Genomic DNA, 24,405 nt, shown 5'->3' with positions numbered 1-24,405 from the left:
GATATGTGTGATTAGGACATCTGGCGAACACTGAAAGAGGAAACCAGACTGAAATGACAGCATACCACAAATGCTACTACAATACAGTGAAACTAGTCTAAATTGAACCCTGTCTAATCTGGGAAACCTGTCAAAACTGAGCCCTTTTCCCAGACCCATTCTAGTAGAACTAAATGTTAAAAGGACCTCTATAAACCAAACACCTCTCCAAACCAAGCAATTTTCTCAGTCCCTGAACAGTTTCCTGTACTAGTGCAACAAGAAAGAGACACATTCATCCAGCACAGACCCTTGAGACTTTGCATAGACTCATTGCCACCCCCTCTATGAGTCGTCCCTAAAGTGTTCATGTGTGATGTCATCTGGTTGGCACACAGAGCAGAGAAGCCATATTCAACCCTTTCACCACCGTGGTTTGAACCAATCCCTTTGTTTTCTACGGTAAAGTTGGACCTCTAGAGAGGGAAACGGGGGTGAAAGGGTTTAGTAGACACATTCCTGATGGATTAATGACAATGCAAATGATTTCACTTTGTTTCCACTGATTTAAAGTTAAATGGAAAATAAAACAGAGAGAGTTCGGCCAGAGGAACTTTCAAATTGCATTATAAACTCTGGACTAGCAAGTCAAGATGATCAACTTTGTTAGTCTTTTAGATCACAAAATGACAGCATGATGCGGAGTTTACCTTGACACTTCATCGAGAACAAGGCAAATATGCTGCCCCTTGATACACCGCACATAATTTGACTGCTCTGTGGCAGGTCTATTGGGATGTGCAGTTTACATACACATGATACACTATCATATATGTCAATGCTACAAGAAAGGATTTTCTTTCCTAACTTTTCATGGCATTACTTCATTCATAGCCAAACAGCAAAGGAAACATCCACACATTTGTTCAATTTGTCTCATCTTTATTGCTCACCAGCAAATTACACAGGCTATGTAGTCAATTTGGGCTGGCAGCATCACTCAAAGAAATGTACAAAAGAATTCAACCACACACTTTCAACTGAAATTGTTTACATGCTATACATAGGGTACTTTTACTATGCTAGTTGATGAATCATTGATGTTATCTCTACAAGCCGAGGATGGGTAAAAGAGAATTTCACTTCTATATCACATCGATAGACATTCAATGATTAGACATTTCTTGTTTTCAAAGACCCTTTTGAAGTAAATAGTCACATTATTTTATTTATTTTTGTTATAAAGTTGATAACTTCTCTGCCAAAAGGTAAAATGTAATATTGTGGTTGTATACAGTGGTCTTCCCTTTTTAGACACGCACAAACAATTTCCATGAACACACGACTAAAATATAATCCTAGTAAGTGTCTGTAACTCTGAGTTCATTTGGATTGTTACACTGTGTTTACTGGATGGGTAAGTTGAGCAGTGTGTTTTGTCCAGACGGTAGATACGCTACATTGCGTGACTGTGACATTTGATGAGCGATATCTTCAGCTGCTTCTATCTTTCTAAGTTCAACCAATCCCTCACCAGCTTCTTTGAAAGCAGTGGCCAACATGTCAGCACCGATGGAGTCTCCCTCTGCTGAAATAACTGTGGCCCTCTTCTGTTGCTCTGCCTAGTGGTTGTACAATCAAACAAGTGTAAGAAAATATTGCAACACCAATATGAAAGAACACTGCACACAACTGGGTTGATGACTGTAACACTTTTCCAACAACACTCCCATTCTTAACCATAAACCTTATGGGATCCCCAAGTGACTGACATATCTGCTACTTTCCACTGGGATTGTCCGCTATAGGTACGACTGGCACCTTTCATTTCATTGACCTCCTTTTCTCTGGAAAGATGAGCATCAAATGGTAGCAGATTGACAAAACACATGAAAACTCATTTACTGTGCATATTCTGTTTAAGTCAGTCGACATGAGACTTCAGAATGAATAAATGTTAAAATTCTCAACATGATAGGGCAACAAGCACTTTATCTACTTGTCCAAGCAAGCAACACATTTGACAATTGCGTTGGTGACTTTTTTCACTGATTTTATAAGTTTTACATGGGAACCCAAGTTACAAATTAAACTCACCTTCTCTACAATAAACCTGGCCTTTTCTGCTTCCTGCTGAGCTACCTGTTTCAATTCAACGGCTAGCGTAAATTCTCTGCCAAATGTCAAGTGTGTCTGTTGAGAGAAGATCAGACAATTGCTGTGAGTGCTTGTGTTCCAACTGCGTAGCATATTTTTGCCATCAGTTTCCATTAATAAAATTGTCTTGTTCATTCTGCGGCTGCCTGTAAGTGTTGCATCATGCAATAGCTTAACAATGTAATGTGTCAATGCTATCAGACTGACACAATGTCTTTTTGCTGTGTAGTTGTTGTTTTTCTTCACCATCCTGGGTGACTGCACAATCAAGAATTTCATTTTCATTCTTCTTTCAGAAAATTGCAACCACGTTATTGTTATCAAAACTTCGTACCATACTTGTATATCTCGTGAAATACTCAAATACACTTAGTCTGCCAATCACCTCATATTGGTGTACAAATTTGGTCTAAACAATCGGTCACTTCAAAAATAACTCACACATGAAGCTCACATTACACTGAGAGAATTATGTTGACTTACAATTGAAATGTCATCTAAAATGAGTCCAAAATTGGCAGCTCTTTCAATGAGTTCTTCTCGTACTTTCAATGACACCACTTCTCTCTGTGTGATTAATTCACTTGCATCAAACTGGGCCTGAATACAAGAAAACAGAATTGCTGTGAGTCAACAAGCTTGTTGAGTTTGTGTACATCTTTTTAGGTTATGAATTATATGATAGGCAAGACTTTGTCACAGTGCCTCACTGCTCAGAGCCAATGGTGCGAGTAATTTGTCCCAACATCTTAAGTTGTTCAGTGGATTGACAGATTACTGATACATCATTGCAGTGATGCTGGTGACAAAGTACACAGCAGAACATGTCTAAGTATTGAATTACTATCTACAGTCAAACTGTGTATGATCTTTCAAAATACATCAATGTGAACTTCACAGATCAACAGATTGGACAATCTCTCCATAGAATGATGAATATAACTACGATAATATTGGAAAATCTTAAGTTGAAATAGTGCCTCCAAAGAAACAAACTCCACTGTCCAATACATGAACAGAATGTATAATGGTAAATTACAGCTCAATATTTGTTCATCCATATTTATGTTGGAATGACTTCAACATTTACCATATACTTCATTGAATCTACATCCAACTATGTAGTTTGGCGTAAAACTAGAGAATAAAGTTTCTTTACACATTTTTCAAAAGATGCATGTTGTTTGTTTCTTCATTTGAACAAGTAAATTTTGAAAACACTGAAAAGTCACTACCAGCTGGTTACTATGCTATCATTGTCTATTGTCATCTATGGCAAAGGACACAAGATGGGTGAATAATGAAGTCCATTGCACATTTGGTCCACAGAGACATACACAAGTACAAATATTGCTGAACTGTTCTTGAACTGAAATACATACTACAACTGCCTTGAGGACTTCATTGGTAATTGATGGTAGAACTCTATCATCATAATCCTCTCCTAGACTGACATACATATGTGGAAGCCTTTCTGGTATGGGTTTAAACAAAATACGCAGAGTGATGTTGACATTCTGCAAATCTACAACAAAACAGAGAAGATAACTACAGGTTAGAAAATCATCATCAATACAGGATCATCAGATGTGGGAATAGATCTTGTGTGCCAGTTTGAAAAATCACTTTTGACATTTAAGAGCGGCAACAAAACTTAAGTGGAGGCTCCTGTATCCCTCTGCTGCTTAATTTATTTTGACGTTGCATAAAATTCTTTTCCACACCAATCCAACAAGTTTGTGATCCTGAAATATATAACCACGATGCGATTAACAAATGGTGGTATCATTAGGTGTAACTAGTGGAAGTAAGCATTAAGACAAAATGTCAAAAATATTTGACTAAGTGGGCATAAAAAATGTAGTGCTTCAATTATAATGGTCAACATACGCATATTCTATATAACAGCAAGGAACGTGGCCACAGCAACTCAACATTTCAGGAATGTTGACACTGAGAAACCCCCAGGCTATCGGTTTTAGTCATCAGAGCATGCATACAACAGGAAAATTCAACCTCATACAAAAGATAGTCACTCATTTTAGATCTACCAATTCAAAGGTACTTCTTGCTCACATGTATGGCTATATGCAAGATTTAAAATCAAAAGGTACATGTACCTCAGTTGGGATTTTTTTTAATTTTTTACTTGCTAATTTGATCTAACTTATCAAAGGAAAAGCAAAATATAACAAAATCATGCCTAATGTTTGAAAATGCGGAAAGCTAGGGGTCAGAGGGTTAAACCCTTTCACCACCATGATTCAACCCAAACAAATTGTTATAAATTGTGAGTGTGGACCCGTTTAAAGGGAATTGGGGGTGAACAGGTTAAAACAGTAGTCCAGGTCACAGGAAATACACACTTTTTTCATTTAGCCCTACTAATATATGCAACTATTGATCAAATTTCAACTGATTGATGTCTATTGAATTCATCCTTACTTCTACTTACTTATAAAACTTGTGCAAAAATTAGATTAAATATCATTATGTTTATGACACGGTTAGACCAAACAGAAAGTGAAGTTCACCAGTTGACATGAGTATAAAGTCAGAGTTAATGGTAGAAAAATGTTTCAACATTGTAAAAGGAGTTTGTGTACCTTTTGTACCAGTTACAACAGGAACATTCCTTGGTCTGTCACGACAATCAAAAAAGATAGGTTTCTGTACCCATGGAATGAGAAAGTGTGTTCCCTCGCCAGAGACATCATGCAACACTCCACGGAATCTATCAAATATGACTGCACGGTGAGCTGGCTCAACTGCAAGATAGAGATTGGTGAGAACATATTGTAAATATGATATATTGTCATAATCTTCTGCTGGATCTCCTTCGGTAAGTGGTTGAATATATTACCAGATGCAATAATTTTCTGCGGTAAGGATATAATTGCACCCCAATCGTACATTGTCTGTGCATTTTTACCAAAGGCACTTGCAGGAATGTAGAAAATCGCAGGCAGCTGGCAAAAACAACTGGCTGTCAGCTAAAATTTGCCGGCTTTGAAAATTTAGTAAAAAATCAAGACATTTTGTACAAGCTTTAATGTGCACATACACTACTTGTAACCGCCTGTACTTTTATTTTTGCCACCGGTAACCAAAATTTTCTACATCCCTGACTCGTATTGACTGTTCAATTTGATCTGCTATGATGTATGGCCTTAGTGTGTGGTTATACACCATGATCAATTTCTTGTGACTGTACATGTATCCTCTTTGAACATGGTCCACATAATCGTGAAAGCAAAAGGGCACCCCCTACGGTCGAGGTAGTCATTCGTGACCTTGTCGTCTTACATTCAATTTAGAAATGACCAGGCACACTTCATGACATTAATTTTACCAATAATGTCTTCTCGACTTGTCTGCATAGAAAAGATCGAATGGATATTATCGTTCGGTGACTTACAACACAGTTATACAACACAGTGAAACTCGCCATGTCAATTGTGATGTAACCCTGATGATATTTAAATCATTCATCGACACATCCAACATTAATGTACCATTACAATGAATTAGTTGAAATGCGTTTCATTAAAGTTAAAACACAGAAACTAACCGTTATACAAAGCTGAATTGACAGCTCCTCCCACGAGAGCAACCCCGATTCCGATTTTGCCTAACGTGTTGAACAGTTGTGTGAGACCTGCGGCCATTTTGGATCACCCGGCGAAAAGTTGGTGGTCTTCGTGATTGAGTATTGCAGTTCGTTGATTGGTTTTACACAGTTCACCTCGTTACTTCAAGTTCAGGCATACAACCAGCAGGATGGCAAAAATCGTTAGGCTTTACAATTGAAGAGTGAGACTTCTGATAACTAACGGCGATAGCGTCTTTCACCGTACATTCACGGCACAAATCACCATGCGTTTTCTGATCTTCTACGCAAGCGTAGTACATCCTCTTTCAGTGCACGAAACCAAAATCACAAATACAGTGTCTTTTCTCGTTAATTATGGTGAAATTATTAACTAGCTACATTTTTTACCAAGCATGATTAAATTTAAGAATACTTGAAACCTTTACAGTATATTCGAGAAAATCGATTTTAAAATTATTTTACCATTAATTGATCGAGGATACTAACCCCTGACCTCTGGTTCAGCGTGGTTGTGAACTCACCCGGGCCTGATGCAAACACGTTGTTTCTGGTGAAATAGACATCGGACAACTATTAAGGTAAATTCAGTCACCGTTATAACATTTTGTTCCATAGAGGAGCGTTTGAAAGCACTGGGTAACTTGTGCAGGTGTTAGAACTTTCTTTAGGCTTTCAGGTACAGTTTGATGTCATTTACGTGGATCGAACAGTGAACTTGAAATAGTGAACGAGAATCGAGCACGTGTGTCACTGTGATATTGCGATATTTTAATTAAATCACAAGGCAGTCTCACTCATTCTCAGTAACTCCGAAAGACTTTGGCTCAAAAGGTAAGCATGTTGTTTCCATCCGCGTGTTTTATCCGAGTGTGTAGTTTATATCTTTCTTGTCTTCGATAGTGGCCTTTGTTACGTTGGAATCAGAAGAACGAAGATCGAGGAAGTGCCAATCACGATTGGCAACCGTATGGTTTCGATTTGCCCCGAAAAGATAACTTGATGTAACTTATTTCCTTTGAATCTAGTGGAGTGTCATCGACTCCTTCTACTGGTATACTTATTAATGAGACTCTGATTGTACACGTAAAAGAAATCCAGGTTTCACAGTAATTTGTTGATTTCTTTCTTGTAGTTTGTAAATCAATCTATCAATTAAGAGCAGTAGCCATGGCAGAAAATGGGAAAGAAGAGAAACCATCTGTTCTTGAGTCCAAGATAATCAGACAAATTGAGGTAATGTTAAATGTATCATTTTTCTTTGCCATATCTAGCATTCAGAAAACCCTGACCTTGCTTGCTGTTCACAGCTGTCAACATGTTAGTTTATTTTACAACATGACGTCAAGAACAGTTTGCAGAATGTTTTAAATCTATCAGCCTGCCTAGGCATGGTTGCAACCGTTTGAAGACATTCATTATTAATAGCTACAGCTAATAAACACATTTGGTAGTAATGGAAATAGATCTCCATATCCCTTCCACCAATATAACGCTTAGTGGAGGTCAAGCTTCACAATTGTTGAAAGGGTTAAGTCGTGCAATCTTAATGGAATATGTTGTGCAAGCCATTCAAGTTAATGCCAAAAGGCCTCTTGGTCACCATTATTTCTTGGTAGTAGTTTATAATATGTGTAATGATTTTCAGCAACCCTGACAGTTTTCAAGGTTAGTATATCAGGGAAAAAATTGCTTTTTTTTCCCTGCCCAATTGTTATCTTTCTAGAAATACCAATGCGATCATTATGTATTGTCCCACTTGATCAAATTTGACTTGTAAGTTAATCATTTCTTCATAATGTTTTTTTCAGTACTACTTTGGAGACATAAATCTCAGAAAGGACAAATTTCTTCAAGAAAAAATTTCAGAAGATGATGGTTGTATCCTCACATATATACATGTAAATGTAGATACCATAAAATTGCTTTGAATTATTTTACATTTTATCATGATACCCTTACATATTTCAGGACAAAGTACTCTGAATGCTCCAAACCCAGCGGTGTCTATTGAACATAAAATGTGGACATTGCACATTGAACATTGCAAAATTTGACAGTCAACTTTAATATAGTGTCTGGGAAGTACGTAAAGTTGAAGCACCAGTAATGTAGCAATGATGGTGGCAAATTCTCTTGATAAAGATAATCATACACATACAATGAATGATACAGTACTCTTGTAATTTTCATTGAAGTTATGACTTATAATTTATCATGCATCAATGCTTGTGAAGTAATTAAATGATCGTGTTCTTGAAATAATTCTGTTTCATCATGTTATTGAAATAATAATTCTGTTTCATCATGTTATTGAAATAATAATTCTGTTTTATATGAATACAGCCCTCTGGAGTATTCTGTGTACTGTTGCAAGATGTACAACATGAAACAAAGCAGACTAATAATACAGCTGAACAAATTGTAAGATTTAAAGAAATGATCTGAAGTTGGCAAGATTTGTGAAAATCATTAATTTTCATGCGTAAATGCCAGTGTCAATGTGTCAATAGTATGGGCTTGGGTGATGATGATGAAAAAACACTCATTTCATACAAATCTTAAATTGAAGGGAAATTTGAAAAGTTTACAAACTGCATTCCTTAACTTTGATCAACCAGGGGTTGCACTAGAAACCCTAACAACCTTCAACAGACTACGACAGTTATCATCAGATCATGATGTCATTGTCACAGCTCTGCAGAAATCCAAATCCGGTTTGATTGAGGTGAGTTACATCAAGTCAATCTGATTGGTCAAAAAAATGGTCACAGCACATCATGTGAAACTGATTGGCCAATATTGGTTACATTACATCATTGTAACAGTATATCCTTTCTCGTCTGAGGACAACAGAATTTTTTTATAAAAGTTCCTACAGCATATCCTTGAGTCATTTGAAAATGAGAAAAAAGGGTATATAATATAAAAAGGGACACAGTGAAGAAGATTGGAAGTGCATATACAGTTGAGGAAAAGGTCACTTTGTACTCACATTTACAGCAGAACAGTTGATGGTTAAATCGGATCCAAAAATTGATTGAGAACATAAATTTTTATCTTAGATAAGTGAAGACAAAAAGAAGATCCGCCGATCTGTTTCAAACCCCCTTCCAGAAGACTCAGATGAACTTAGAGCAGAGATGAAGTCTAAGAGTGTGTATTGTGTAAGTATTGGAATATTTCAAAGAGTGTGACATCATTGAGGTAAAACTGACTTTATCGTTAATATCTCTGGTTTACTTCCCACAAGGATGAAGTCACTAACTTTTCAAATAATTCAGTGCATTCACTTAAGAATTTTTATTGTGTACTGCTGACTAATGTGTGTGTGGTTCATTTTCATATTAACAACTTCAGCCAATTTGGAGACACAACATGTCAGATTTTCAGTGATAGTTGTACAAACAAGGGAAAGTAGCAGACTAATCAGTTTGTTTTCTTAAACATTTCAGAAAGGATTTCCTACAGATGCAAATCTTGACACCATACAAGAATTTTTTGACAAGCATGGTAAAGTTTCATACATCCAGATGAGGAAGACAATCGACACCAAAGAGTTCAAAGTAAGTATTCTACGCTACATCAAGTAATATCTTCGTATTCATGTTAAGATTCATGGATGGTGCATAGCTTGAAGTGTTCTTATCAAATTGCAGAAATTTGTGGTATGCCAATGAAATTTAGCATTCACGTCATTTCTTTCATCAAATGTCAATACTGAAGATGCGAAGAATTATTGTATAATATTTGGAATGAGACAAGTATTTGGGTTAAAGCAGACACAGGATTTTTCCTCACCATTTGCAAATTTCGTGAAGAAGAACATACTTGCAGAGTATGGTAAATAGAGTGATAGCAATGATACAAACAGGTTCAGGGCCTGAAAATTACGCTTGCCCGATGCCCGGGACAGACTGATTTCTAATACGGACTAGCGCAAAACTAGCCCTCACTTGCCCGCGGGCAGAAAGTTCAGAGTCAACTCAGTGTTTTGCCAAGAGTGCGTTCTTTCGTCTTTTGACGCAAATTAGAAACAATGTCCCCCAAAAGTACCAGACATGGGTCACTCGGACCCACTCAAATCGGGGCTTATTTGTTTCGTCTCAACCGAAAACTAAAGAAAAATCAGTTACTCTGTTACAGTTTGCGATTTATGGTAAGCAAGTCGATGTGCGTCCACTAGTCACTGGACCCTTGGCAAATGCAGGGCCACGTACTTCTCCACTCATTTTACATGTAAAATGTAACGATATAATAACCAGACAATGATGTTTGAAGCGGAAGCCTAGATCATTTTAAATAGAACAACTAACTTTTCACCAAACAATTTGGACAGTGAAACAGTGAAGCAAACTTTATTGACAACCACGGTTACTCTACCCAACTAACCTGCTAGCTATATTATAGTACACAGTGTGTAAGGAGAATGAAATTTCTAGCCACACTGCACGGAACATCAAATGGCACTATGTGGTGTGATGGAAGCTCACAACTTTACCTAAAAATATCAGTAACTCCAAAATTTTGATGAAGCACTATATCCCTGTCTTTCAAAGTAGTATTTTGCAGTCAGAAATTTCTCCAGAAGGAGTCTCATGCCACTCTTCGATCGTACGCAGCAAGCTTGTGTAGGTCACCATGCTGAATTCCTTATATGGTCAAGACCCCTATCTTGATTGTAGCGGACCTTAACAAAAGCCACCTAGCTTGTCAAAGCCGTGGTATGGCAAGTTGCTATTGCTATTATGAAGAGAAAGGAGTTCCTCTCAGATATTTAGCGTTTTCAACCTATTTTCTTTTTGCAATTTCAATGAAAAAGTATCAATCAATTGGGCAATTATAAAAATGAAGTGAACTTTACAGCACTAGTGAAAAAACCATGTTAAATGTCTGCATTATTAGACTATTGTCTTCAATCACTTCTACTTTTGTAGTCATAAGTGTGATGAAACATCTTACTAGTATTTTTCTGTTAAACACATCTTAATGCGGTAAATGGAAGAATTCCCATAACGACGAAAGCATATTAAATAATTTTCATTACAGTAATGTACTTTTTTACAATTATAAACTGTAGATACCACCAATTTGTCACAAACCATTCGAGGTCCCACAATCTGGGTAAGAGCAGAAATCTTTTTTTTTGAAAATTTTCAGGGCAAGTGAGTTTCTGCTACGGACAAGTAGAAAAATAGAGGCTACTTGTCCGGGGACAAGTGGATAAAAATTAAATTTTTCAGGCCCTGCAGGTTTGATGGTAAATCAAATCATGGTGTGCCACAAATATGCTTATTGATAATGAAAAAAACTTCAACTATGACAGCAGAGTAGGTCACAAACTCAGATTTTATTCAGATGATTTTGGGTATCTGAGGTGATGTTACGAGACTAAATGAAAAAAAACATGCTAGAAGCAATAAACTTGGCAAAGTCAAAATCCTCAGCTGAACTCTTTGAGTAAACATCTGATCCATCATAATAAGATTAAATATGAATCACAAGCTACAAAATTTATCGAATACAATACTTGATTGCCGACTTTGACTGCAAACCAAAAATTGAAATATTTGGTTGTGATTTTATTTGTAAGAAGTTTGACGACTCTGATAGTTTTTTGTGGGAGAGGAATGCTATTCTTTTGTTGGTATTTCTGATAAACTGACACATTAAGTCATTGTGTGAAATTTCACAAATGATGAACATGAATATTAACATCCGTCTTTCTGTTTATGCCTGTACAGGGATCTGTGTTTGCAACATTTGAAAAGATTGAAGAGGCAAAGAAGTTTGTGGAAGCTGAATCAATCAAGTGCGGAGAAACAGAATTGATCAGATTATTTAAGTAAGATACATAGCCATCCTGTGTTCACTTTATCTTAAAAGTAGTTTGTGAAAGAGAGAAAAATTAAGCAGACTGTTGTTAAGTATCGAAATACACATAGCTTCTACATTGTCATTAATCAGTTCTATTCATTGGCTATGGAAAAGTTACAGTGGACTATGTGATAATTTATTTTGTTACGATTGTAGGTACATACATACATATATACACATACATACATATATATATACATACATACATACATACATACATACATACGTACATACGTGCATACATACATACATACACATACATACATACGTACATACATACATACATACGTACGTACGTGCATACATACGTATGTGCATACATACATACATACATACATACATACATACATACATACATACATACATATATACATACGTACGTGCATACATACATACATACATACATACATACATACATACATACATACATACATACATACATACACACACACACATATCAGATTGGTAAGATCAGTTATTACTGTATGTCACTACAAAATACTGAAGGAATGGTGTCTGAAGTCCATTATTTACAAAGTATGGCTTGAAACATATCTGAAGTCATTAAAGAGCATGGCTTGAAACAGGTGTAAATTTCTCAACATTGTAACCATATAAAACAGATACATAAAAATTGACAGCAAAACACACTTGTATGAGAGTAGTTAGTTGAGGTCTTGTATGTGATGTGTGTGAGATATTCATTTCAATTTCAGAGGCGAATATTTCAAGAAAAAACAAGAAGAACGAAAGAAAGCAAAACTTGAAGAAAAACTTCAAAAACAGAAGTAAGTTTCAAAGAACATCTATACCGTCAACTATTATGTTTAGATCAAAATCATTATATAATTTATGTAAAGGTAATACAATTAATAGAGCAGTAACTGAACCTGATTCCAAGTACCTATGTGTAAGATTGTCTCTGACTTTCTACAAACAATATTGAGTAAGTGTTTTTTTCGGTTATATTTTGGCAAATATAAGTGAAAGAACAAAGACTCCATCAGTTTAAAAATGCAAAAATAGTAACATTTTTTACATATTCAGAGAAAACCATCTCTCTATGGTAACTTTTCAGTAAATAAATAAAATATTATATTTGTTGTGTTTCAGAGAGAAGGATGAAAAGACAAAACAGGAAGAAGAAGAGGTAATACAAACTATTGCAATGTGAAAGTGTTTTTTAAAATATTTTGTTCACATTTTCCCAGTCTCTCTGATAGTTTTTCAGCAATGGCAAAACACAGCATAAGCAGTGTAAATGAGTTACAGTGAATTAGTTACAGCTGAAGTTTTATGTTTTCCTTTCTGCAGATTGAAAAGGAGTATGAACCAGGCTGTATCTTGTTCTTCAGTGGTGCCAATGACCAAACATCACGAGAAGATTTGCAGGCAGTCTTTGATAAACATGGCAGTATCAGGTGGATCGACTTTACCAGGGGAGAAACACAGGTAAGCGGAAATTTTTCTAACATTTTTTTATGTATGAGATGGTAACCCTTGGGTCAATTGAACATTCTCTGCTATTCTATAGCTTGGTTGGAATCAATTTGTCTTGTTGTTCTGTAGGAATACCTATTGGTATGCATTAGGCAATGCTGTTCTACATTCCAAAATTAGATGACAGTCTCACAATGATTTTGAATAGATTTGTTCAAAGTTACTTCAGCAAAGTATTTGCAAGGAGTAAGTTAGAGATGAAAAAAGGCATACTTTTGAACCATTATAAGACAAACAATTTATTTTATGTTTCCTGAGTAGATCAATGGTACAGTGTAATTCAGTAAGGCATGAAGTTAACATTACCTACGGTATTTGCAGATGACAGATTGGCAATCCAGTTGAATTAATACACTGATACATGTAATTCTGTAATTTCTTGATGGAATTTGAACCCACAACATTTGGTTCCTATTCACTAATAAGTGAGTGACGATGGTTGGCCCCAGCTATCAGTAAAGTTACATCAAGACTGGAGAGTGATTTCTCAGGAAAGAAGAAAGGAACTGTGATTCTTGTTCAGAGACAATGCATGAGAAACATAAGATGATAATTATGAATTATTGTTTGAAGGCATTACAAGTTCATTTGAATAACAATCCATGCTACCCATAACAAGGACATGTTGCAAAGATACATCCAATCTTGGAAATCTGATGAAGTGTTCAAGTGTACAGTCAAGTAAACAGCACATACTTGTTTTATACCAGGGTTACATAAGGTTTGAAGAGGGCGTAGCTAAGGAGGCAGCTGAGAAAGTCAAAGAAGCAAATGATGGGAAGATTGTCGTGAAGGGAGAAGAGCTCTCAGTGAGAATACTAGAAGGGGAGGAAGAGAAGAAGAAATGGCATGAAATTAGAGAACAACAGATGAAAATGAGGCAACTCAAAAGAGATGGTAAGATAGTTTGGGCTCATGTTCAGCATCTCTGAAGCTTTTGATTGGCTGAAACTCTTTGTTTGTGTTGAATTATTTCCAATCAGCCAATCAGCTACACAATAGGCCTAGTTTCAGACTCCCTAAGTTGCCATAAATAATGACAATTAACCAATCAGATACAATCTTACGAGTCTCTGCATATTGTTACGGATAGTGAGAGGAGTCATTGTACATGTGACAGCTTATAAGGGAAAAACCTTGATATTTTTGTCAACACTACAATTATGTGAAACCAAGCCCTTCTTTTTTATGTACTTTTTTGAACCTTTACACCCAAATTCCCAGCATAAACAGGTCTACAATGACCATTGATATCAATGAGTTCAGGCCAAATCATGGTGGTGAAAGTGTTATACAAATTTGATCACCTTTATCTAAAGTAAGCAATCACTGTTTTCGGTCAGGTGGCTGAGCAAAAAGGCAAGTCTGATGTGTTTTCTATAAGGTGCCACCAACATTCTATGAGTAAACTTGAAGGACAAGCCTCCAAGCATGTATGGATACATACAAACTTGCAGTGGGCGAGTACTCTAGATTGGCACTGTTGCTATCATTAGGCGAGGTATGTACGACCCCAAATGAGTAAGAAATACGAGTGATTCTGAGACTCTCAGTTCATAGAAGAGTCAAAGTGCGATCACGTTTGCGACTGTAATTGAGACTCGCATTTCGCTCGGGGATGTATATTTGCGAGTGAATTTGAGACCGTGTCTGAGACTCTCATTTAACGTACAAACAGCAAGTGCGACTATTCTTGCGACTGTCATGTGACTGACTCACTTCCTGAGGTAATGTGGAAGGTCCGTCGTTCGCGTGGCATCGGCACACGCTGGAGAACCTGCCAGCTAAAAAGTTCACCCTTGTTCAGCTCAAAAGACATGACGAATATCGGAATGTTTCACAACAGTCTGAACGGACGGGTGGGATCTGATCGAAGCTAAAATGTAACTGAGCTTTTATAGAAAACACTCATCTATTCATTTTGATTTTATAATATACATACTTTCCTAATACAACATGCAAGTTAACACCTTTTGGCGCATCCAAAGATCAGTTTTGCCGGGGACTGAGTGTTCGGCAAAACACAAACATGAAGGCATTAAGTGAGGTAGTGACTGCGTTTCACAAGTTTTGATCGTTTTCTTGATTCGCAATTGTCTCAGACGTGTCGGAATTGCGGTGATTATTTGATTTACTTTCCATCAAAGACGAGTGGGGTGCGGGATTGCTGGATAACAAAGGTCTGTAAGATGTCAATCAAAAAAGGACGCGATACAGGTGTGAATCGGTAAACGTTTGCGATGTCAACATGTTAGATACGGCACAGCATAGTAATTAGATGGAGCGACCGCAGTGCAGACCCGCAAGCACAGGCGCTCTGTAGCTTGGTAGTCGATTTTCGGCTCGATCTATCGATCCTGTAGTCGATATGCCCACGACTGCAACCTAAACACTCATTTAGGTTGCAGTGCAGCATGTCGACTACGGGATCGATAGATCGAGCCGAAAAGCGACCTATTTAGCAGATTACCCAGTTAGAGGGCCTGTGCCCGCTGGTATGTCACCGGGTATGTCACTCAAGCCATAGTGCGTTCTTGCGTAGACGCTGTACCAAGAAACGCCGCCATTTCTAATCGTTTCTTCCACAGAACTGTCATGTAAAGTTCAGATTCAAGTTCTTTAAGATTTTGCTGTCGTGAAAAGTATTATTATTGTCGTCTTGCTGTTTAAAAAGATTTTTGAGGACCTAAACGACATCGTGTGTTGCTCCATTGTCATGGAATCCGATGTCAAGGAAAAGCGGTGACGTTTTTCAATCAAGTTGAATAAAATTTCCTTTCTGTTTGCATTAGTCAATTAATCGAAATACTTTTGTTCATAATTGATTAAACTATAGACAGTGGCCTGTCTCGATTCTCCCGTCTATGATTCGATATTCACTGACTCATTCTTTTCTCTTCTTTGTTGATCGATGAAAGTAATTTCATCTTCAATACTCTGTCCTAATTCTACAGATGTAATATCCAAACCTATATTGTCATTTATTTCTGACCAACGTACAAAAACTTGGTCCGATCGCCAAAGCACATATCTGACAAGATGTTTTTCGAAACAGTGAATAAATATATTGGATGAACAGCCGTACTCTATGCATTAGAGGATATTCATGTCGCAGTCTCTCCGAAAAAACCCGGCTATGTTTAGGCGATAACAAAGGCAATGACTCAGTTAGTTGAATAAAAAAACGTTTCTTACATCATATTTTTATCTAAGCGAACATTTGTCGGTTTGATGTGCGACCGTACGCAGATCGCCCATTTAAAATCAGTCAAAACAATTCTGCGACAATCCTCTGGTACCTCCTCGTGAATGTCCTTGAACCCGTAGCAGCAACCATTGTTTTTTTTTAATGTGTTAAGGGGTTGATGATTGGTAGAATTCATGTATCAAAATTTGATGAAACACGTGATTGAATCCTGTGATTATTAGGCAATTGACGGTGTATAGGGACGGCAACAGCCAACGGACTATGACAGTATCAGCAGTACGAAGTACATTGCATGCTTTCTGAGAATGAACAGCTTGTTTCCATAGCTACCATGTGAAATCCGGCTTTGACCAATGTTACTGTCCTGTCGGAGGATAACTTTCGAGCTGCGTAGCTACTGTTGAGGTTCAGATATCCGAATCTTTCGTGTTCGAAAGGCTTATCGATTTACAGAAAATACTAAACTTTTGTTATTAGTTTACATGGACATAACCCAGCACACGGGACAAAGCTAAATACTTACCAGGTTGGAAAATTTCTGCGAGTCGCGAGGAAAAAATACGTCGGTATAATTGATCCCGGTTTACCCGGTAAACTTGGTAGATCTAAATCAACATTAACATTGAGCAGTGATCGCGAAGCGTTAAATAAATGTCGGCAAAATAAAACATCAAATGGCTAAAATATGGAAAAGGAAATGGAAAAGAATTGATTCAAATATTCCCAGGTAAGCGGTAAATCCATGTAGTTGGCGACAACTCAGTACATGTATTGCACAGTCGCTTGTGGATCGATCGATACACGGCGACGCAACGGCCGCTGTGATACGCATACCACAGCGGTCATCTCCGTGTGTACGCGTATCGAACCACAAGCAAGATACGTCAGGCCGATAACGCCGGGAACACACATCGCAAGCAGGGCTAGCTGAGCTACATGGTCAGCAGGAAGCCTTAGTCAGGTCACCCGACCCCACTATTAAAGTTTACAGTTCATTACCTTGTTATTGTACATTTGGAAAGTTTGTTGTCCTTTTGAATGTGTTTTAATTTTGTACTTCTTCGAATTTTGAATATAGTGTTAGTTGAGTTTAACATTTAAGAAAAACTAGGGTCTGTGATGTAATAAAGATTGATTGACTGATTGATATTCACACTCCGTACACAAAGTGATAGCATGGAGGTACAAAATATTTTTTATAGCTGCAATGGTACAAGTGAGATGAAATGTTTGCCGACGGGAACGTCATCGAGTCATACTCATTTACATATCACTTCCCAGTTCAGGCGGTCTCGCTTCGTGGGTCCATTGACAAGTGAGAAAGTGCTAATTTTGACTGAGGTTAATGGATGACGTACATTTTCTTTGAGCCTCCCAGGCCTTCCATATGAGAAATATGCGCATGACTAGCTGACAGCTGATGACAAAACGCACTCAATGTGATATCACGCTTCCTTGGTACTCTTTATACAACTAGAAATATTTTTGTTAAAGTACAATTAAAGACGAAAAAAGCTCCGTGTCGAAGTGACGATAGATTTCCGAACATCTGATGAGGTAAAATCTACTCAAATTGGCGGATCGATCGGAGCAAAGAGAGTATGGTATTTCCCATTTGATCTCCGAAACGTCATTGTGGAGTTTCTCACAGAAATGTAATTTTGTTTGTAACGACAACTGAAAATCGTGTCATTTACATTCGGGCTTTTCATCGTTCGTGCTCGATAGATTTCGACGCGACACGAAATTTGCAAATTCGTCGATGTATGAACTCTTCGAACTATTATGGAAATCAACAGCCAGTCCCCCAACACAACCAGCAAAGGGAGTGGTAGGGCTACGGATCTGCAGCAACAGCTAAATGAGCAAGTGTTTCAATATGTTTCGAATTACAAAGCAAGCTGGACATCATGAAGTCAAAAAGTAATACAAAATTTTCAAATGAATGTGAAACTTCATGAAGGTCAAAGGTAAAAGTACGTCATGACTGGGCATGACGTTGAAGGTTCGATAAACAGTATGGCATCATCAAAGGCCAATACGGCGTGTGCGTATCTGACGTTAGTCCAGTCTTTCTCTATTTTCGCTAGTTTTATGTCTTAGTACCCATTTATCAGTTTTATTCGCCATATTTTATCAATATTCTCAATGTGTTATGTAAATACACTTGCTAAATCGATTGTAAGAACTGACTTACCTTTCCGTAATCATAGGCCTTAGTCTCTATACCACGGTCCTCCAGGGACCATGTCTATACGGTGCGTCATGCAACAGCGTAGTTCGAATATACATGATTGATAAAGAGTATTTGTTTTATTGACCTTTATTTTCCATTATATACAGTAAGATGAGAAATGAAGGGGAAAGAAAGCTGAGGTAAGGCATACGTCGATGTCGACACGCTGTACTCCGTGATCATTTTTTTCAAGGACCTGTGCACGGTCCTTCCACAAACCGTGGTCAAGTGTCTCGATTGCTACTTGTTCTAGTCTAAGCGTCAGTTGCACTTGTCAAGTGAAAGGTCATTGAGAGTCTCAGGTACAGTCTCAGATCAAGTCGCATTTACTGTTTACTGTAATGAATGAGAGTCTCAGATATAATCGCAAATGAGGTCGCATTTAGTATCTTCTTCAATTTGAGAGTCTCAGATTCAGTCTCACTTCCTGTTTATAAGGGGTTGTAGATACCTGCATTAGGCAGTGTGTATGTGAATTTTGTTGCACTTGACACTGTACTTGACATGTCAGTTATGTTTGTTAGAAGCTTTGAAGTGTCTGTAGAGTGGTGTCTGAAACATCTCCAAAGTTACTCACAGAGAGAACAGATAAAATCAATCCATGAAATAATGGATAATATCGTCAATGATGGATATTGTCATCTTGGACAGAATATAAGATGGAGTGTATAATCGTGCTTTATGTTCTTTGTCAGGAATTTTATTTCAGAGTTGTTGATTGTTGATTGTGATTTTTCATTATTTGCAGCAAGAAAACGCAAACCGTACAAAGGTAGACAGGCAAGAGATTTCAAAAAGAAGAGACAGTTTGAAGGGAAGAAAACTGTTTTTAACAGCGATGATGATGAAGAAGATGATGACAATAGTGATGAAGGTAATCTTGTATGTCAAGGAGTGTTGTCAACGACATTTAATCAAAGCCACCTATACAAATGCCCAAAAATTTGGTTTATCTGAGTTCAGCTAACCATACAGCCAACAGCCATTTATGTGTGAGTGTGTGTGTGGGGAGGGGGGGGGGATAAAGTTTGCCCCTAAAGTAGAAATCTTAAAGAACAACATATTTTAATGTAAATATCATTATCTTTATGACAATAAAGCTATTTTGGGGATATACAGATTGATGGTTTCAGAAATTATGCATAAGAACACGGGGTTTGTGAAGGATAATATGAATTCAATGCGTCAATATGGCATTTTACATGTGGAATTGTGTCATTTTTCCCAAGGCAGTAACCGGTGTCGTCACTTTTGGGATATTACATTTATTAAGACTTGATCTTAACAGACACTCTGTGTCTTATTTCCTAGAAGTGGAAAGCAAGTCAGATACCAAGGCTGTGAAACGTTCCAATGAAGATACGAGTACTACTGATGAGCCAGTGACAAAACAGATCAAAACTGAAACTGCAGCAGAATGAGAATGCATCTATATGTCTGAACTCATGTACTGTACCCTGTCAGTTACATCTCTGATGCTGAAAATTTTTCTCATTGGAACATGACACAAATGAAGGCTGTTAATGCACAGGTTACCAGACAAAATTTCAACAAAGTCACTCCTTAGTGTAGAGTTGTTGCGTTATGAAAACATATTTGGAAGTATGTGCCTCGGGAAGAGTTTCAAAAATGCTTAGCCCACCCCTTGTGTCGACTCATTTGGAATCCTGTTTAGTAAATGAACTTGTCATCTTCTTTTTGCAAAAACTGAAAATTTTATTATTTGCCCAGAGGGTTGCACATGTTGCAGCAGTGGTTTTCAACTTGATTTTCAAATTAGTCAATTTACATAATTTGTTTTCTTATCCCAAAGTTTAAAAGAAAGGTGACCACTAATTTTTCATCTTGATCATGAAAGACAACAGTTGAAAGTTTCCTTGGAGAAAGGTTTGAGGGGCATATTACCTTGACCTTGACATTAGCAAATGTCATTTAAGTTTGCTAAGAATAAAGACATTGTGTCTTGTCTATGATCAAAGTCACTGTGTATACCTTAGCATTCTTTTCTTCTAGATTTTCCTGAGAAAACTACAAAAGCCCCACTATTTTTTCAGAGGAGGCAGCATTTATATATTCTCTGTAACTTATTTTTCCTAAACCCAACAGTTCTTGACTGCCAGGATTTTAACTGACTTGTTTGTGGTATGGACATTTCTTTAAGAACGGAGGCTACAGTGTTTGTTTATCAACATTTTTATAAAGAATATTCTACCTTTATGTAGCTTTGTATGTTAACAGAAACTGGAGCTGTATTTGATACTTAATTGATAATATTACAGGGTTCTTGTCCTCACCAAGCAGAGAGTGTGATGTGGAAAGATGACAGCAAAGTGTCAATCAGCAAGCTTTTAATATATGCGTACAATGTATTCAATCCATTTTACAAAGTTGAATATTTATCCCTTTTGGTAGTTTCTTCTTCTTATTGTGTACATAACCATGTACTGTAGTCATTTTGTTTTGTAATCCTTGTTTGACATATTTCCTCCAAAAATGAACAAGAAACTGTAAAACAGCACAAACTGCAACTGCCAGAGAGCTTTGGTTTTGTTTGTGTCTCTTTACAAGTTTTAGTTGGTATCATTTCCATAGTAACAGTAATGGATGAAAGTTCAGTTTGCATTATTAGCTCATATTTGGTTTTGTATATAAATACCAAAAAGAGCTTATATGATGAGTCAGTGGTGTCTGTATGTCTGTATATTTGTGGGTATGTATGTGCGGATGTATGTCCGTCACACACAAAGGCTCCGATACCGCCAAAGCTACCGTCTCAGTATTTGGTGTACAGGTAGATGCAGGGGTTGAGATGTGAATTTGTTCAAATGAACACATCAGTGTCAGAAATGTGCAAATGAGGTAAGAAAAAGGGAAATCCTGCAAATGTGCAGGAGTGAGGGCATGCAAGTGAGAAACAGGCCAACTCCACTGATCTTTAGTCATTTCCTGTCATTGTTTATGAACTGTTACATATAAACAGACCTGCTGAAACCATAGACAGTAGAGGGGGGGAAGACCGTCTATACTCAAACTGAGAGGGGCTTGTTTCTTCTATGCATGTTGCTAAAGTTGACCTCCAGTACCTAAAGTTTCAAACCTTAATTACTTTTGTCATTCTTATTTTTCTGGTTTAAATATTTCTTGTTGTTTTTATGGTTGTACTGTGCAGAAATCATTGTCATAACATCAACGTAGAATTTTCCTCCACTGAACAGATGAAAACAACATTTATTGTTGATCATTGGTAACCCATACTGGTATATACCAATTCTGATCAAATTTGAGTGACACCGTATAGTTGCGGTATTCTATATCACTTGTGAAGACACCAGTCAAAACACCGCTCTGATCTGAGGCAATATCTGCCTTTAAATGGACACCAGTCCAAACACCGCTCTGATCTTGAGGCAATATCTGCCTTCAAATGGATACCAGTACAGACACTGCTCAGAGGCAACATCCACTGATTTTTCAGTGTTCATTCTCTTTATTTCGTTTCAAATTTATTACACTCTCAGATTACCATTCCTGTAGTTTGCAGATATATGTATCCTTCTGCAGCCTAAGAGCTTAAAATAAAAAGTAAGTTTTTAAAGAAATCAAGTCTTTTTGTGAACTGGGTTTTAAGATACTGACATATAAAAACTTTGCTTTGCTTCTCTCAAAATGTTTGCATGACTTTGTATAACTAAAAGTCTGCCAAAACTTACCGTCACTTTATGTAGAGAACACAATCATTGAAGCCCTCTTTTGTTTCGTTTTATATACCAACAATGTCTTATGGACTTGTTTAGTATTCTGAGATCAAATATTTTTGCCAAAGAAGTTTAACAAAGTCACTTAAATTAAGTCAATAATGCCAGAAAAAAGTGTCAACTTACAAACAACTGTAACACAGTCACTTGTCAGGTTAGGTACATGGCTGATACAGTGATAGCCCTGAAATCCTGAACCCAACAAATACACAAATACCATTTTCATTTATGAAGAGGTGCAATTTATTCAATAAATTGGCATTGATGCCTTCAACTCAATGTTAAATGTCATACCTGCTATCTTTTCTGCATCACAATAAGATAAATGCTATGGCAACATCGCGAATGCATTTTCGGTAAGCAGCGCATATCCACTGGGTCGTTCTGATCATGACGTCATCCACCTACCGAAATACAGACAAAAGTTAAAGACCACGAAACCGGAAACAAGAGATATCAAGATGTGAACGACTGAAAGTATAGAGAAACTACAAGCATGTTTTGAAAGCACTGACTTGTGTGTGTTTTTCGAAAGTTGTGCAGACAAAGAGGAACTAACGGATACTATTGCTTCGTACATTCAATTTTGTGAAGACTCTTTGATTGAAACAAAACGTGTGAGAATGTTTCCTAATAATAAACCGTGGGTCAGTACGGAGCCAATTGACCGAGAAGAAAAAAGCGTTTAAGGATGGAAACTTAATTAAGGTTAAAGAGGTAATGAAAGAGTTTAGGAGTGAGGTTCGACAAGCTAAAATTAATTATAAAGATAAAGTTGAGAAACATCTACGAATTGGAAAGGCGAAAGATGCATGGAAAGGTCTTAATATGATGATGGGTAAACACCGTAAGATAAACAGAATATGTACTGAGGATCCAACAGGTTTTGCAAACAAATTAAATCAGTTTTATGCAAGATTTGATGTACATGATTTTAAGAAAGAATGTGAAATGACATGTCAACTTCTCATTCCTTCGCCAATTAACGTTAAAGAGGAAGAGGTCGTCAATTCTTTTCTGAAACTCAATCCTTCTAAAGCCTCTGGTCCAGATGGTCTGAAGGTTAGAGTCCTCAAAACATGTGCCTATCAGTTTATAAGTCACGTATTGACTCGTTTATTTCAACTGTTTTTGAACACCCAGTTTGTACCCCGATCATGGAAATTATCCACTGTGATCCCTGTCCCAAAGAAACCACACCCAAAACAACTAAATGATTATTGACCTGTGGCCTTGACCTCGATACTTGCTAAATGTATGGAAAGGTTGGTTAGTAACAAGTTGACGGCATCTGTGGCTGATCGCTTGGATCCATTACAATTTGCCTACAAGCCCAGAAGACGGGTAGAGGACGCTAGTCTAATGTTAGTAAACCTAGTCGCTGGCCATCTTGAGCATCCAGCCAATTATGTACGCATTCTTTTCATGGATTTTTCCTCCGCGTTTAATACAATACAACCACACCTTTTGATAAAAAGACTATTGGATTTAGGCGTTAATCATATCATTCTCTGGATAAGGCAGTTTTTAAGCGATCGACCTCAACGTATAAATTTGAATGGTGCAATGTCCGATGAACAAACGTTGAATACTGGTGCGCCACAAGGTTGCGTCCTCTCGCCTGTACTCTTTTCAATTTACACGAACGAAATCATGTTATCGGATAATTTGTTGACTTTGCTTAAGTTTGCTGATGACATGGCACTAGTTGCCAGATTAAAAGGCGAAGTATCCTTGTCACGCTACTTTCCTGAAATTAATCGCCTGTGTTCATGGTTCAAAGACAGTTTTCTTACCTCAAATATCAAAAAAACGAAAGAGTTGGTTCTTAATAATGGCGGAAAGCTAGAAAAAGTAGAATCTGTTACCATTGACAACCAACAGGTTGAAATAGTATCATCATTTCGATTTCCATATCTAGGCCCTAGGGTCCATAGTAGACCAGAAGTTAAGTTTCAAAGAGAATACAGACAAATTTATAAGAAAGCTCACCAACGAATATTTATTCTGAGGAAGTTAAAGAGTTTCAATGTTAGCAGTCACATCCTTGTTTCTGTATATCGTTGCTGTATTGAAAGCATTC

The 24,405-nt window shown here is 37.2% G+C and overlaps 2 protein-coding genes across 3 annotated transcripts; one reads left to right on the top strand and one right to left on the bottom strand.

Annotated features, from left to right (window-relative positions):
- Positions 1-900: 900 nt before the first annotated feature.
- LOC139143215 (prohibitin 1-like) lies at positions 901-6,049 on the bottom strand. Its single transcript, XM_070713365.1, has 6 exons — positions 5,708-6,049; positions 4,743-4,904; positions 3,519-3,661; positions 2,620-2,736; positions 2,077-2,172; positions 901-1,601 (listed from the first exon to the last, which is right to left on the bottom strand). Exons 1-6 carry the CDS (start codon positions 5,802-5,804, stop codon positions 1,386-1,388), a joined length of 831 nt encoding a protein of 276 aa, XP_070569466.1. The 5' UTR covers positions 5,805-6,049; the 3' UTR covers positions 901-1,385.
- Positions 6,050-6,235: 186 nt separating this feature from the next.
- On the top strand, positions 6,236-22,601 carry LOC139143214 (lupus La protein-like). 2 transcript variants are annotated; one of them, XM_070713363.1, is made up of 13 exons: positions 6,236-6,327; positions 6,882-6,982; positions 7,558-7,627; positions 8,368-8,474; positions 8,812-8,913; positions 9,202-9,312; positions 11,491-11,591; positions 12,340-12,411; positions 12,737-12,773; positions 12,938-13,075; positions 13,834-14,020; positions 19,316-19,441; positions 19,879-22,601. In XM_070713363.1, the coding sequence occupies exons 2-13, from the start codon at positions 6,917-6,919 to the stop codon at positions 19,986-19,988; spliced, it is 1,227 nt and encodes a 408-aa protein (XP_070569464.1). In that variant the 5' UTR covers positions 6,236-6,327; positions 6,882-6,916; the 3' UTR covers positions 19,989-22,601. The 2 variants fall into 2 exon arrangements, with proteins under 2 accessions (XP_070569464.1, XP_070569465.1); XM_070713364.1 differs by having other exon boundaries at positions 6,269-6,580.
- The last annotated feature ends 1,804 nt before the right edge of the window (positions 22,602-24,405 follow it).

The sequence above is a fragment of the Ptychodera flava genome, chromosome 11 (assembly GCF_041260155.1).
Source record: "Ptychodera flava strain L36383 chromosome 11, AS_Pfla_20210202, whole genome shotgun sequence".
Taxonomy (NCBI): Eukaryota; Metazoa; Hemichordata; class Enteropneusta; family Ptychoderidae; genus Ptychodera; species Ptychodera flava.
This window is presented reverse-complemented; position numbering and strand designations above follow the sequence as displayed.